Source organism: Thunnus thynnus, chromosome 20 (assembly GCF_963924715.1).
Source record: "Thunnus thynnus chromosome 20, fThuThy2.1, whole genome shotgun sequence".
Lineage (NCBI taxonomy): Eukaryota > Metazoa > Chordata > Actinopteri > Scombriformes > Scombridae > Thunnus > Thunnus thynnus.
Window position 1 is genome coordinate 4,050,960 of NC_089536.1, and position 14,615 is coordinate 4,065,574.

At 36.7% G+C, this 14,615-nt stretch overlaps 1 protein-coding gene across 2 annotated transcripts in view; it reads left to right on the forward strand.

Annotated features, from left to right (window-relative positions):
• Positions 1-14,615, forward strand: part of LOC137172343 (glutamate receptor ionotropic, delta-1-like) — a 288,473-nt gene that overhangs the window by 254,312 nt on the left and 19,546 nt on the right. For both annotated transcript variants that reach the window (XM_067576727.1, XM_067576726.1), the window contains exons 12-13: positions 5,616-5,811; positions 13,081-13,247. In XM_067576727.1, the coding sequence (XP_067432828.1) occupies positions 5,616-5,811; positions 13,081-13,247 (363 nt within the window). The remainder of the gene's footprint in view (positions 1-5,615; positions 5,812-13,080; positions 13,248-14,615) is intronic.

The window sequence follows — 14,615 nt, forward strand, 5'->3', positions numbered from 1 at the left end:
TGTGCTTTATGTTTAACACAGAAACATCTATTACTGCAGTAATCAGGGAAATCCCACCATGTATAACCTTAATGATTCAATTTAAAAATGTATGAGCAAGGGATGCGCAGAGGGTCAGGTATTTGTATTTGTATCTGTATTTGTTGAGGCAGCAAAAATATTTGTATTTGTATTCGAATAAAAGTGAAAAGAGGTTTAAAAATCCTGTTTTTATCACGCTTTTAATAATTTTAATTAATTTAACAGTAAGTGTTCATGAAGTGTTCCCTTGGGAGCACTTCATTTGTGTCAGTAGTTCAGCTTTATCTCTGGGGAACACCCCCAACTGCAGGAGTGATGTCCAAATAAGGAAATGTGCGTCATGTAGCAGGTGGATGTGACTCCCCTCATTGACACCTGCTGATAGACGTCACAGCGGAGCAGAGGAGAGACACTGAGATAGCGATGTAACCGACCTGTGCGCTGGTATTAAACATGTTGTTTTTTTTTTCTTCCCGAAAACAAATAATTCTATCTACTATTTGTGCTTTGCCAAGTAACGTATTTGTATTCGGGCACATCCTTAGTATGAGCATTACATTAAAAAAAAAAAAGGAAAGAAACAAAACAGTGTACAAAATTGTAAGTATTTCTCTACAACACTGAATATTCACTTTGATTTAAAAGCTCAACGTTGAGAAGGTCTCAAAGGTTTAAGGTGCATCTGAACTACAAATACATTATTCGGCAAAGTACAAATAGTGGATTTTTTTTTTTTTTACAAATATTTCTTTCATACAAATATTTTTAAAAATATTTGTTAGTTAGAGGTCTGTCTGCAATGAGGCGATGAGTAAAATTTTCTAAAATTGAAAGCGTAATAAAAGCAGAAACAGGATTTTTAAGCCTCTTTCCTCTTTTATTCGAATACAAATACAAATAATTTTGCTGCCTCAACAAATACAGATACAAATACAAATACTGGACTCTCTGCACTTCCCTAATCTGAACATCACTGCAGCACGATGAGAAGTTAAACCTCTAGAGGTCACAAGAAAAACAAAATTTTCAGCAGCTGTTTAAGTGTCAATATTCTAGTATTTAGTTAAATGATCATTTTACATCATTACTAGTCTCAGAATACTGTATCAGTCAATTAAATGTTTTACTCTCAAGTAAGAAAACAAACAGCTTTTATTTCCCATCATTGATGATGATCACATCATATATCAGAACACTTTGAAACAAGTCTTCAGCCTTTAAATGTAGTTTATAATAATAATAATAATATTTGTAGATTTGTCCTGAGGTGTCACATCGTTGTTTCGCTCTAGGAGACATTTTCACTGGTTGCTCTCTTTTATATATTTCCATTCAGATCATCATTATCACTCAGAAACACTCAACAACCTTTTTATTGAGCCTTGAATCTTAAAAGAAACTGTCTAACTCTCTCTGATCTTGTTTGATGCTTATGTTTAATCTACTTGTTCTTTCTTTTATTATATTTACTCTCATTTTAGTTTAGACTCAGTACTTTGACGTAATGTTATTTAATCTATTCATTTATTTTACTTCCTGTTCATTCTTTGTACAGACGACACGTGTAACAGATGATCCCTGGTGATGTTATTATGTCGATTGTTTTGCGTCATATTGTTTAATTTATTATCACTCGTGTATTTTGTTTTGTTTAAATGTGGTAAGTTTTATGTTCGTAAACAAGACGGCGCGTCTCAAGGGGGATTTATCCTCTAATTAAATTTTGAAATAAATAAATAAATCACTGGTCCATGAACTCCTCCGTCAGCAGAATCACATCGTCTGTCTGCGACTTCTAAAAACCTTTCCAGCCGATCCAAGTAGACATTTTACCGTTTTACAAAGTCTATTTGTTTCTCCTCTGCCGCATTTAGGGAAACATAATCTCCACACAGCTGTATAAATCCCATAAATTTACTTTTTATTGGTATTTATACAGTATTGATTGATCTGCCTGTTTCACTGTGAGCAGATTCCTGTCGACCAAAACCCACCTGAGGAAAGATCAGGGTTTGGATTGTGGAGGGGTTTGCTTTAAAGCAACTACTTCCTAAAAGTTGTCATGGTTGTCATGGATACAATAACATCACCCGGTTTCCTCTGTTGCTCCCGTCGTAATCGCTATGGCGGCTACAAGGCGCCGTCGCTAGAACATAAACATACTTTACACTGTTTTGAGACACTTCCTGAAACAACTTGGAAGGAAAAGTCTCTTGTTGTTTGTTGTCATCTTTTTAGTGTCATCTAGTAAAGACATAAAACATGCTCCAAAAAAGAAAAACTGAACTAAAAAGAAAGAAAAATAGAGCCGTCATTGAGTGGAATTAGTTTTAAGGACATCCTGTCATGAACTGAAATGCTGGAAAAGTAGAAATCAGACGATGACTGACTCGTCGGTCTATCTGATAACTGATGAGCAGGTCCACGCAGAATCTGCGGATTATTTTACAGTTTTCAGCGCTGATCCAGAATGAAAATCTCAGCGGAATATGGTTTTTTTTGCTTGTAATGTGATAGACAATATTCATTTAAGATAACAAAGATTGGTTTTGAGCAAAAATAAGCACATACAAAATACATTAAAACAACCTAAAATTACCTCAAGCAGGCTGAAAGAGATATTTAGTAGATTTTAGTAGAACCACTGAATTTGAGATTTTATTTCATCACAAAAACAAAATGTAAACGTTTGTTGGAAAAGTCGACCAGCATAAATTGCACATGGCCACTAAAATGCAAGGTTCAATGTGAAGCAGAGAAAACATTAATCATCTCCCGACAATTAACGCTACAACACATAAACAAACAAATATATGAATAAATAACTAGTAAGGCCCTTGAAATATCTATCTGAAATATCCCGCCAAATATCTTTTGAGAACCTCTAAAAACATGACACTCAAACATAAAACTTAAAAGCAGCATCTCTATTGGTTGAAAATCTGCGGAAAATCTGTGGAGGCGTCGTCGGGGATTCTGCGGGATTCCGTGTGGTTCTGCTGTTGAGATATTTGACAGATCGTCATCCGTCGAGCACACAGCTAGCACCGCTACAGATCTGAATCATGACACCTTCAGTCACAGCTGCGGCAAAAAACATAAGAAATAAAAAAAAAAAAACAACACAGCAGCAGTTGTGACAAAACTCTACAAACAAACTGCTCAGATTGAGTTGCATGTCGAAGTCTTCAGTGAACCAGAACCTCCCGAAGACAGAACCAGACTGTCTGACATGTCCTATTAGTGTGTGTGTGTGTGTGTCCAGACAGCAGCCAGGGGAAACATCTGCTGCATTAATGCATCACGTCTCACCTGTCATCATTAGAAAGCACAGGCTCGCTAACAGTAGTGGATGCGGAGCCATTAACATACTAAACACAAGCTCAACGGATAACGTGTCACTTCCTGTTTGATCATGTTTAGCACCATCATCTTTTAGTTTTCTTATTTTTATTCATGTTAGTTTAGTTCAGTTGTTTTTCTTTTACTGCTTTGGATTTAAGTTGGTGACTTAATAAAATTGCTTTTTTTTAAAAAATAAAAGTAAATAAAAGTCTAGTTTTGTTTTTTTTTACATGCAGAATGCTCAAAACACTCATCTTATTTTTATTCTGAGGGAAACTTAACTTTTAATTTCTTATTTCGCGTCCATCTGCTCTTGTTTTTAACTCATTTGCTGTAAATTTGAAATGTTTTATTTATCCTAAAGTTTTGAACATGTTAGTATTTTTACTTTTATGACTTTTACTTTCCAAGTTGTGCAATGTCACAGACTTTCTTTGAAATAGATATTTATTTCAGGGTTCTCAAATTCAGAGAGAAAATTTACATACCTAATAATCAAAAGCTGCGAATCCAGTCAGACTCGATCGCTTTTCCTTCCTGTCATTTATGTTGGGATATGAATTTTATATCTTTGCTTCCACACAGTTCAGTTCATGTTCTGTGTTCATATTTGCAAAATATCGTGATACTACACAGCATTTCCTGGTAATACATACAATTACTGCCAGAGGAGGAAGAAGTATTCAGATCCTTTACTGTAGTAAATACAGCCATGTAAAAATACTCCATTACAAGTAAAAGTCCTGCATGAAAAATTCCTACTACAGTAAAAGTACATAAGTATTATGAGCTTGATGTAGTTAAAGTATTGCAGTAAAAGTACGTAAGTATTATGAGCTTGATGTAGTTAAAGTATTGCAGTAAAAGTACATAAGTATTATGAGCTTGATGTAGTTAAAGTATTGCAGTAAAAGTACATAAGTATTATGAGCTTGATGTAGTTAAAGTATTGCAGTAAAAGTAGTGGTTTGGTCCCTCTGACTGATATATTATTATATATGACATCATTAGATTATTAATAGTGAAGCATCAGTGTTAGAGCAGCATGTTACTGATGTAGCTGCTGGAGGTGGAGCTAGTTTACACTACTTTATATACAGTTAGCTAGTTTAGTCCAGTGGTTCCCAACCTAGGGGTCGGGCCCCTCCAAAGGGTCAGCAGATAAATCTGAGGGGTGGTGAGATGATTAATGGGAGAGGAAAGAAGAAAAAACAAAGTTCTGATACACAAATCTGTTTTCAGTTTTTTCTCTAATCTTTGATTTTTGCTGAAATATTGGATCATTTGAACATTTATTGAAATGAAAGCATGTGAGAAGTTTAGAGGGAAAAATCACTATTTGGTGGAGCTGTTAACAACTCATAGACATGTGAAATGTGACCCCAACTACACACTGCTTTTTGTAAGACGTCAAAAGACAAAAAGGTTTGAAACCACTGGTTTCATCTTTAACAATGTGTTGTATTTTAAAAGCTTGTTATATTATCCATTGTGTCAAATCTTCATCTGAAAAGTAACTAAAGCTGTCAAATAAATGTAGTGGAGTAGAAAGTACAATATTTCCCTCTGACATGTAGTGGAGTGGAAGTATAAAGTAGTATCACATGGAAATACTCGAATAAAGTACAAGTACCTCCAACATTGTACTTAAGTGAATGTACTTAGTTATTTTCCATCACTGCTTACTGTACATGCAGGTTTAATCTTATTGTTCTTAGATTCACTTCAACCATTTCGATGATGAACAGCAAATTCAATATTTATCTTTCTGTTTATTCGAAAGTCAGTTTTCATCCTTGTGTTTGTTTTGATGAAGTTTGAAAGCTTTTGTTATTCTCTTTTTTCTACTTATTAAAAAAAAAGGACTCAACACACCTGGAGGCAGTTGGAGAAACTAATCAGTCATTCTTGCGGGTGTCCTTGATTAAAACTGGTCTCCCACTTCTTTAACATCCACAGGCTTCAGGTCTTAATACGCCAAACACATATTTAAAACACTGGGCTTTTAAAACTTGAGTTTTTGTTAATATCCCCAAACCATAATGGTTATATAACGTACTGAATGTTGACTTTGACCTTCATTCTTTCCCTCACAGAACAGTCTGAACAGTTTTCAGACCAGTTGGTATTTTAGTTTGTTAGAGTTGGGTTGAAATATTATTTATATTTATTATTAAACAACAATCATGAACATATGCGGTGTTGTTCTGGTCATATGAGAAACATCACCTCTGTGTCGCGTCCTCCAGGTCGTTCCAGGACTTGGCGCGGCAGATCGACGTGGACTACGGCACGGTGAGGGACTCGGCGGTGTACGACTACTTCATGAACAAAGGCACCAACCCTCTGGAGCAGGACAGCACCTACGCCGAGCTGTGGAGGACCATCAGCAAGAACAACGGCATGGACTACTCCGTGTCCAGCCCGTCGGAGGGCATACGCAAGGTGATTCTGACGTTAACGGGGTTTCACAGAAATGTTTACCTACTGTTAAACGACTCGAACAGTTTTCACTGAAGTCAGATCTGCTGCACATAATGTAGAGCTGCAATGATTAGTCGATTAATTGCCAATTATTTTGATAATTGATCAATCTTTTGAGTCATTTTAAGAAAAAATGTCCAAATTTTCTGATTCTAGCTTCTCAAATGTGAATATTTTGTTCTACTTTTGTAATATTTTATGTTGACAGTCGTCTACGTTTTTCACATTTTCCTGACATTTTATGGACCAAATGACTAATCGAGTAATTGAGAAAATAATCAACAGATTAGTAATGAAAATAATTCTTAGTTGCAGCTCTAATATAATAAGTTTTACTTTTCACTGACCATGAGGAAAATTAAAAGTCTACACCAGTGTTTTAGCATGTTAGCATGTTAGCATGTTAGCCCAGATACAGCTGAGACGGATGTCATGAGTTTTTCAGGTATTTTATCATAAATCAAATTATTGGACAACATGAATGACCTGATGACGCTGCTTGATGGAAAGTTGGTGGATTATTATAATTCATCCTCTGAACCAAATTTCAAAACATATAAAAGATGTTGAGATTTATTGAAGACAAAAACCATCAAATGTCAACTTCACAAAATCACAAAGATCAGTAGGATTCATCCTCTGTAGAACATGAACGTCTGGACGGAAGTTTGAGATAATTCATCCTGTAGATGTTGAGATATTTCACTTTTGATCAAAGTGGTGAACCGACCAACACTCATCATCATCACCATCATCATCATCATCCACACAACCAGTGCTGGAATGTAAAAAAAAATGTAAAAGTACAATTTTTATACTTGAATATTTCCATTTTCTGATACTTTATACTTCCACTGCACCACATTTATTTCACCACTGTAGCATCAAGCTACTTTTCAGATTTTATACTATAAATAAAACATATAATAATATTTTATCACTGTTTATAAAGTAAAAAAAATATTGTTACAGATTAGACTAAAATGAGCTCTAATGTGAGTTACATCTACATGTCAATGCATCAATCAGTATTAATATTCCAATAATATATACATGATTAATATATAATAAACAAAATGGGGGCATTTTGCATAATGAGTACTTTTGATATGTTAAATACATTTTAGTTCCAACATCTTTGTACTTTTACTTGGTTACTTTTACTTAGTAAAGTGCTTCCTCCTCTTTCTAGACCCACACTGCTAGCTTAATTAAAAACCAACATGTCCTTATTTTCAACAGAGCATCTGGACATCTTTTGTGTGTGTATGGGGGATATTTTGCCTAAAAGGTTTATATTGATAACTGATGTGTGTGTGTCTGCTTGCAGCTGTATTATTAAACACACTCATTTACACACATTTATAAATCCTATTTTTGACAGTTAATTGTACCTACTAGTTGAACTGAACTACGTGACTTAGCTGCACAATTATCAGTCGGGATGAATAAAGTAATTAAAGCAGCTGTCCATCAATCACAGATGTGTGATTTGTGGTTAATTGGATTAAAAAAACACACAAACCACCAGCAGGGATCTTTAAGGAGAACTTTACTCATCAGACATGTTGTATAAGTTCAGGTTTTGTGTGTATATATGACACATCTGCTGTGTTATCAGTAATTGTGACACACACACACACTCATACCGTCTTATTCACAGCAGGCAAACACACAAAGACACTCCTCTATTTACCCATTACTTAATTGCAACAGCAGTTCCACAATACACCAATTAGTGCGGTAGTGTCGCAGTGTGTGTGTGTGTGTGTGTGAAAACAGAAGTGGTGTTTTTGCTGCTGTACATTATTATGCTCATAGATCTCCCAAAAAGCTGATGACAAATTAGCATCGGAGACAAATCTCCTCCGAGCGCATCCATAATTCAGCCATTTGCATAATAAACATCCCCCCTAGTTTCTTTGACGTTTTTTCTCCCCTGCAGTAACCCGGTAACGCTTACACACACACACACACACACACACACATTTTAATCAGTTTTATTGCTATTGTCGAGTGCTTTTCCAATACAGAGCTGCTCAGCTGCCCTCAGTCCTCCTACATGCTGGCAGAGAGACTCGCTAACATCCGGATTCACTCAGGCTGCACTGAGAGGATGGTTTCTGTTTAGCTTTTGAACTGAGAGCGATGCCACGTTTCATCGTTATTTAAAAAAAAAAAAAAAAAAACAGTTTGCAGAGTAAGTTATGTCGCCCTCAGAAGAGATTTCTGCATGAACTAACAGCTCCTCCATCATCACCTGTAGGATGAACGTCTCATTTCCTCATAAATACAAATAAATTCATAATAAATTCCTTTGCAGAGGGTGAGATATCCTGACTCGTAGTCTGTATTATGGGTCAAAATAATCCTGCATCTGTGACGGGTCGTGTCTTTCTGTGGACTTTCTGTGGCGCAGGAAGAACGGCACGGCCACGCAGGACTTGCTTTCACTCTGGTTCTTTACTCTAGTACAAAAATCAGCAACACGTCACCGTCGACAATGTCACACAACTGCAAGCGCCCACATCTCCAGCATTTTTACAAAAGACTAATATAAAACACAGCTTCACATTACAATGCTATCAGTCTTCCATTCCTGTACATTCCAGTGTAAAACATGTCATAGGCAGTAAGAGCTGTTTTCTTCTAAATTAACAATAAAAACAACAAAATATATGTAGTGCAACACGTTGTTTTACAAAAACAAACATTTTATCAACTATATGTAAAAACCCTCACTTAACAAAAACCTACCTGGTACAAAAATCAGCGACACAACAATGTGTTATGCAACTGCAAGCGCCCAGCTAGCTAACTAGCATTAGCTCGATATGCTAATCAAAACAGCACTCGTGGACTACTCTTCCTGCCCACAAACGTCTGTAACTTTCTGACTACATGCTACTAGTGTTTATAGTCAGAATGCACGCTACTGACTGTTGCAGAAACTATTTTAAAGCATTAAACATAAACACATTGGTTGCAGCATTGCTCATATGTAGCCACCTCCAGCATGAAAGTATCTTTCTTTGCTGAGGCTGTTTATGCAGTTGCACTATTATTCCACCAGGTGGCTCTAAAACTATGTTCATATACAATATCTATTTTGAAGAAATTCATACTGAAGGGTTATTTCTAACCCTGTTACACATCCTACATTTCCCACAATGCAACTGGATAGCATCTTTTCATTCTGGTAAACGGCCTCATCGAACCGTCTGTTACAAATGTGTCGCCTTCGAGCACAAACTGTTGTAACCCTGATGACATCACCATGACACGTTTCCGTTCATTACGAAAATTAGTCCGTTTCTAAACTAACTTACGTGACTAAACTCTTCATGATGAAGGAACATGTCAACCAGTGCAAGTTTCTAGACAACAACAGAGGAATCAGATATATCAGACTTTTAATACACACACACAATACTTGTAAGTAGATCAGTTCATTCATTCCTTTAACAGGAAGGGAAGTTTTTCCTTGATCGGTTCAGGGTTCCTGAAGCGTCAGTCAGTCACTGGAGCTTTTTAAATACATAAAAGAGCAGCGAGGATGAGATATAAGATGGCACCTTTCTACTAATTTTTGGTTTTGTAGATGAATAAAGAAATATATCAAAGTAGGATTTAGAGTATTTGAAATACAGAACTAATTGAAGTATTTGAATGTTTCAGTGTTTATGTCCAATCTGAAATTAGGGACAAAGAACTTTCCTCTACACGGGAACCAATCCATAAATGAGATGAGTCCTAATCAATCAATCAATCAATCAGACTGTATTGACATAGCACCTTTCATACAAGTGGAATGAAGTGCTTTTGATTGATTAACACACAGGATGATGAATATTGATTGGGAGACTAATGCAAACCCGAGATACATGTAAACAACCAAGGTGGCTTGTAAAATGTAAATAAAATAGATAAATAATAACAGATGATAATAAATTATTATTATTAGAAAGAAAAAGATTCAATTAAACCTGCTTTAAAAGAGTTAATTGGATGAGACCAATAATAAAAGAGAACAGTTAAAATAATAGAAAGATAACACAAGCAATAAAAGACAGTCAAAATAAAATATTACACAAAATAAACAGATTATAATAAAACAGTTAATAAAATGATAATAATGAATATATATATAGTCTAGTTAAAAAATATCAATATTTTCAGCTTCATTCTGCAGCTAAAAGAGAAGAACTAGAGGATCTGAGAGGCTCCTGGTTCATAAATACATAACTTACTCTATAATGTAATCATTAAATATATACATATATACTGTACATAATATAAATAAGAGAATAAATGATTGACTCTCTGTAGAGGTATTTCTGCTGTAGTGACACTGTGTGTATCTGCGGTTTCTCTGCGTCTCCTTTGTGTCCTTGTTTGTCCTCCTTTTGATTCACAAGAACCTTTTTTTTTTTACTGCTGAGCTTTTACCGCTCTGCTCTCTGCACCCCAGCGTGTCGTCACGTAGCTTAGCGTCGTCTCACGCTCCTGCAAACACCGCACGCAGCTTTGTCTCCCGGTGTTACCTGGAGAGAGAGAGAGAGAGAGAAAACACACACTCTGTCTCTCTTTAGATGATGAGAGGTGAACACAAAGAGGCAAACAACGGCAGCTAGAAGCAATCGGAGCAGAGCATCACAGAGACGTGACGCGCTGTAATTAGCCTTTAACAGCATGAAAGGGTCTAAAGACTGAAGTCTCTCTGTTACTATACAAGGGAGGAGAGAGAGACAGAGAGAGAGAGAGAGAGAGAGAGAGAGTACAAACACACTCACAGGAACAATTAGCAGAGACGGTGAACAGGTTGAGGCGGTGAAGGCAGATGCTCCGGCGGCAGCAGCAGCTCTGCTGACACAGTGAAAACACCCACATCCTCATCCACTTACACTCCACCCGCTGCTGCTGCTGCTTTTATATAAGTGTGTGTGTGTGTGTGTGTGTGTGTGTGTGTGTGTGTGTGTGTGTGTGTGTTGCTCATGTCGCCTCCTCACCCAGCCGAGAGGACGACTCGCCTCCTCTGCATATCAACGCTCGCGGTCCAAACTCGCAAACCCTGCAGTTCTTTTTATTTAAAGTGACACCGGCTCGTATAAAAACGACACCATGACAGGAAGCTGTTTGACACTTCTAGAGAGATATCTTTACAAAATGACATGTTGTGATCGTATGTTTTAGTTTAAGGGTTTCATTCGAAGCCTGCTTTGTTTGTTTGTTTATGCATCATTGAAGGATTGGAAAGATTTCCATGTTAAAGACCTGCGAGCGACATTTTTCTGCTTTGAGAGTGCAAACACAGCGAGGTGCAAACACAGCGAGGTGCAGACCAGCGTGAGCTTCAACGCATCAGAATCCATCAGAATGAAAACACCGTTGCACAACTCTTCCTCACTATTTATTCACCAAACGCCGCCGGCTATCTGGCCTTCATCAGGGTTGTTGCCCGAGGCCTCTTCTTCCCCTTATATGCATTTCACAGATTCATCATGTGACCAATAAATCACCATATACATAAAACATCACAATCAATTGCTTCTTTAAACTAATTATATACAAAATTGACAATAATCCCCTTAGAAATGTCGACGGTCATGAACCAGGACACGTAATCTTTTCACAATATCATCCAGAAAAATGTTCTTTTACATCTGAAGCCATCAATCAGTAAAAAGCTAAATATTCATCTTCATTCTGAAGTATTTCAGGCACATTTATATCATTTCTATCTCTGAATACTTCTGAGTAACAACCTGAACATTGAAGTCAGTTCATCCATCTTTAAACAAAATCTCCAAAAAACATTTTTTTCACTTGAAAACAAGACCTGGTACATTCTACAAAAATGGCATCAAAACTTATTCCTCATTTAATCTTCTCGGGTTTAAAGTGCCGAAACCAGAAGAAGTCCAGAATGTCTCCCTGATGAAGGCATTTGGTGAATAAAACATGATGTGCTGCTGGAGAAGAGATGATGATGTGCATTGACAAAATTACATTATATCCGTTAGATTTGGATTTAAATACATCGGACGATGGACTTTAGTTGATGTGAGTCGTCCATGTTTGTTTGCCTATTTGGCCGAATGGAAAAGCTTCTAACAGAAGAACTGTAAGGCCATGATTCATGTATCAGGCTTCATTTGACAAGTAACATCTTCTAGTTTCTGGAAATGTGTTTGTTTAGCATGTGGCTACAACACAAACAAAACTACATCAGTTCAAAAAAGTGTTTTTGGTCCTCGTCTATAATGAGTCATATTTGAATAACAATAATTAAGACATGCTTTATACCAGAACTATGCAGACATATCACCATAAACCTTCTACATCTTGTCAACCTGTATAATATTCCAGACCTCTAGGCCGAGCCTTATGGGAGTTATGGAGTTTTTAGTTTGTGGTGTCACTGGTGTCTCCACTCATCTCCAATTGGCCAAATTGTGCCAGTTGCTTTGACTCATTACTGCGTGATGCTGCCGCTAGCGACTGGCTTAAGCGGGTCACTGGCGACCCGGTTGGATTTTAAGAGGTTAAGTATTGTTAATTGATAAGTATCAGTTTCCCGTTCATAACTACGACTTGGAGGTTGACATAAATGTTATTAACATGTCATCATCCTGCTGCCAGACCTATGACTCGCTGTCCACATCTCGATGGATCAGTTTATTTCAGCAAGTCAAGTAGAAACAATAATGAAACTGAAATGCTGATTATATGCTGGTATAATTCAAGAAGTAGAGATTTATAAAATGCCTGAAAATAATGAAAAATGCTCTTCACAATTCCACAAAGCCTGAAGTGACGTTTTATATTCAGTTTACTGTGATATAAAAGCAAAACATGTTTAGATCAGGCAAAAATGTTTTGAATCGTTTGAACCGTTTGAATCAGAAATGTGACTGATTTTCTGCCAGTCGACTAATCAATTAATCGACTGTCACCTGAACTTTATGTCTCAGTAAAAAAAATCCTCTCACTTCTCAGTTAGGCTGTTCTGAGCAGAGCAGAAACCAGCAGCCATACTGGAGGAGACTTAAATAACAGCTGATTGGCCAGTTTCAAAGAGCGTTGCCATAGAAACAAGAACAAAATCAGGAGGGCAGTTTTTCAGTTTGTCAGAGAAATGTTGAACAAACACCATAAACTGATACCAGATAACATCAGATAACAGTTTCTACATGTGTGTGTCTTCTTCTCCCTGCTCCGTGTCTGCAGGCGAAGAAGAGTCCGTACGCCTTCCTGTGGGACATGGCGGTGCTGGAGTACGCAGCCCTGACGGATGACGACTGCACCATCACCGTGTCGGGAAATGGCATGAGCAGTAAAGGCTACGGCATCGCCATGCAGCACGGCAGCCCCTACAGAGACCTCTTCTCACAGAAGTGAGTGAACCGCTGTCAGTTTGTTGTTTCTAGAACATCAAACCGCTGATTTAAAGGTGTAATCGGTAGACAAGCTTTATTAAATTAGACAGCAAAACCACACTTTCATTAGCTCGCTCATGGAAGTTTTCTTTTCAGCCTCATTTGTTTTGCTCGTTAGCAGAGTTACACAAAAAAAAAGGTCATAAATGTAACTAAAATTTGGTGCAAAGCTACAAGTGTAAAGCCAAATTAGTTTCTTCCTGGATTTTTCATTTAAAATGAGTCTTAATTTTACAACTTAAATTCAAACTCATACTTCAGATCCTCACCAAACTTTATTACAAATTTGAATGAGTCCATAAACTTTTTTGATACACGGTGTATCTGCACGTCTTGAAAAGTCTTAAAAACATTGAATTCAGCTCCCTCAGAAAGGCCTTAGAAGCATCAAAAAGTCTTTAAAATTTCATTCACAAAGCTCTTTAATCATCACATATCGTCTCTTTCCTGCTGTAGACAGTAACAGTAGTTGTTTGTACGTGTTTGCTGCTGTCGGTAGATGTTCTACATCTATAAACTACAAGTGAAACAGTGGATCGTTTCAGCAGCATCTGTCACTGCTGCAGCTACAGCAGCGAGGAAGCTCATTATAGACAAGTCAAGTTTAACATTAAATTCATTATTTTGTAATTAGTTAATCTATAAATCAATTTTCTACCATTTAACTGGGTCCAGGTTAATTGATTAATGATATTAGGAGGAGTTATTGTCATATACAGCTGAGTAGTTCTGAAACGTCATTCTACTGTATGTGTCGTTAATTTGTTGATCTCTGCAGAAAACCCCTCACATGATATATTTAGGTACAACTTGACTCATGTGGTGTAAAATTACAACCAAATTTAGCTAAAAAAAAACATGAACATATAAACTTCAACTATAGGTGGCGCTACAGCGACATCATGAATTTAGACGGTAAGTAGCCCAACACACGTCAAACAAGTGTTTCAAACCTACAAAAAAAAGGTTTCAAGCAAAAATAAAGAAACAAAAACTGCAAAAAAATGTTATAGGGACAGATATGCACTTTTTATAGTGCGCTTTACAAACCCCAGCAGGAAACTGCAGCTACATTCACTCAAATTCACATAAAATGAACTCAAAAACAAAAACTAAGATCACACTTTAACTTTAATCATATAAGCAGCTGTTAACTTGTGTGTATGTAATTGTAAGTATGTATATAATTTGAAGTATTCACATAATTTGTTGTTCTATAATTAAATTAAAGAATGTGGAGGATTGTGCAGCGTCGACGGAGGGAAAAACACTTTAAATTAGTTTCTAGTTCAACCACACCCATGCTGTCTTTATTTATACGGCTTC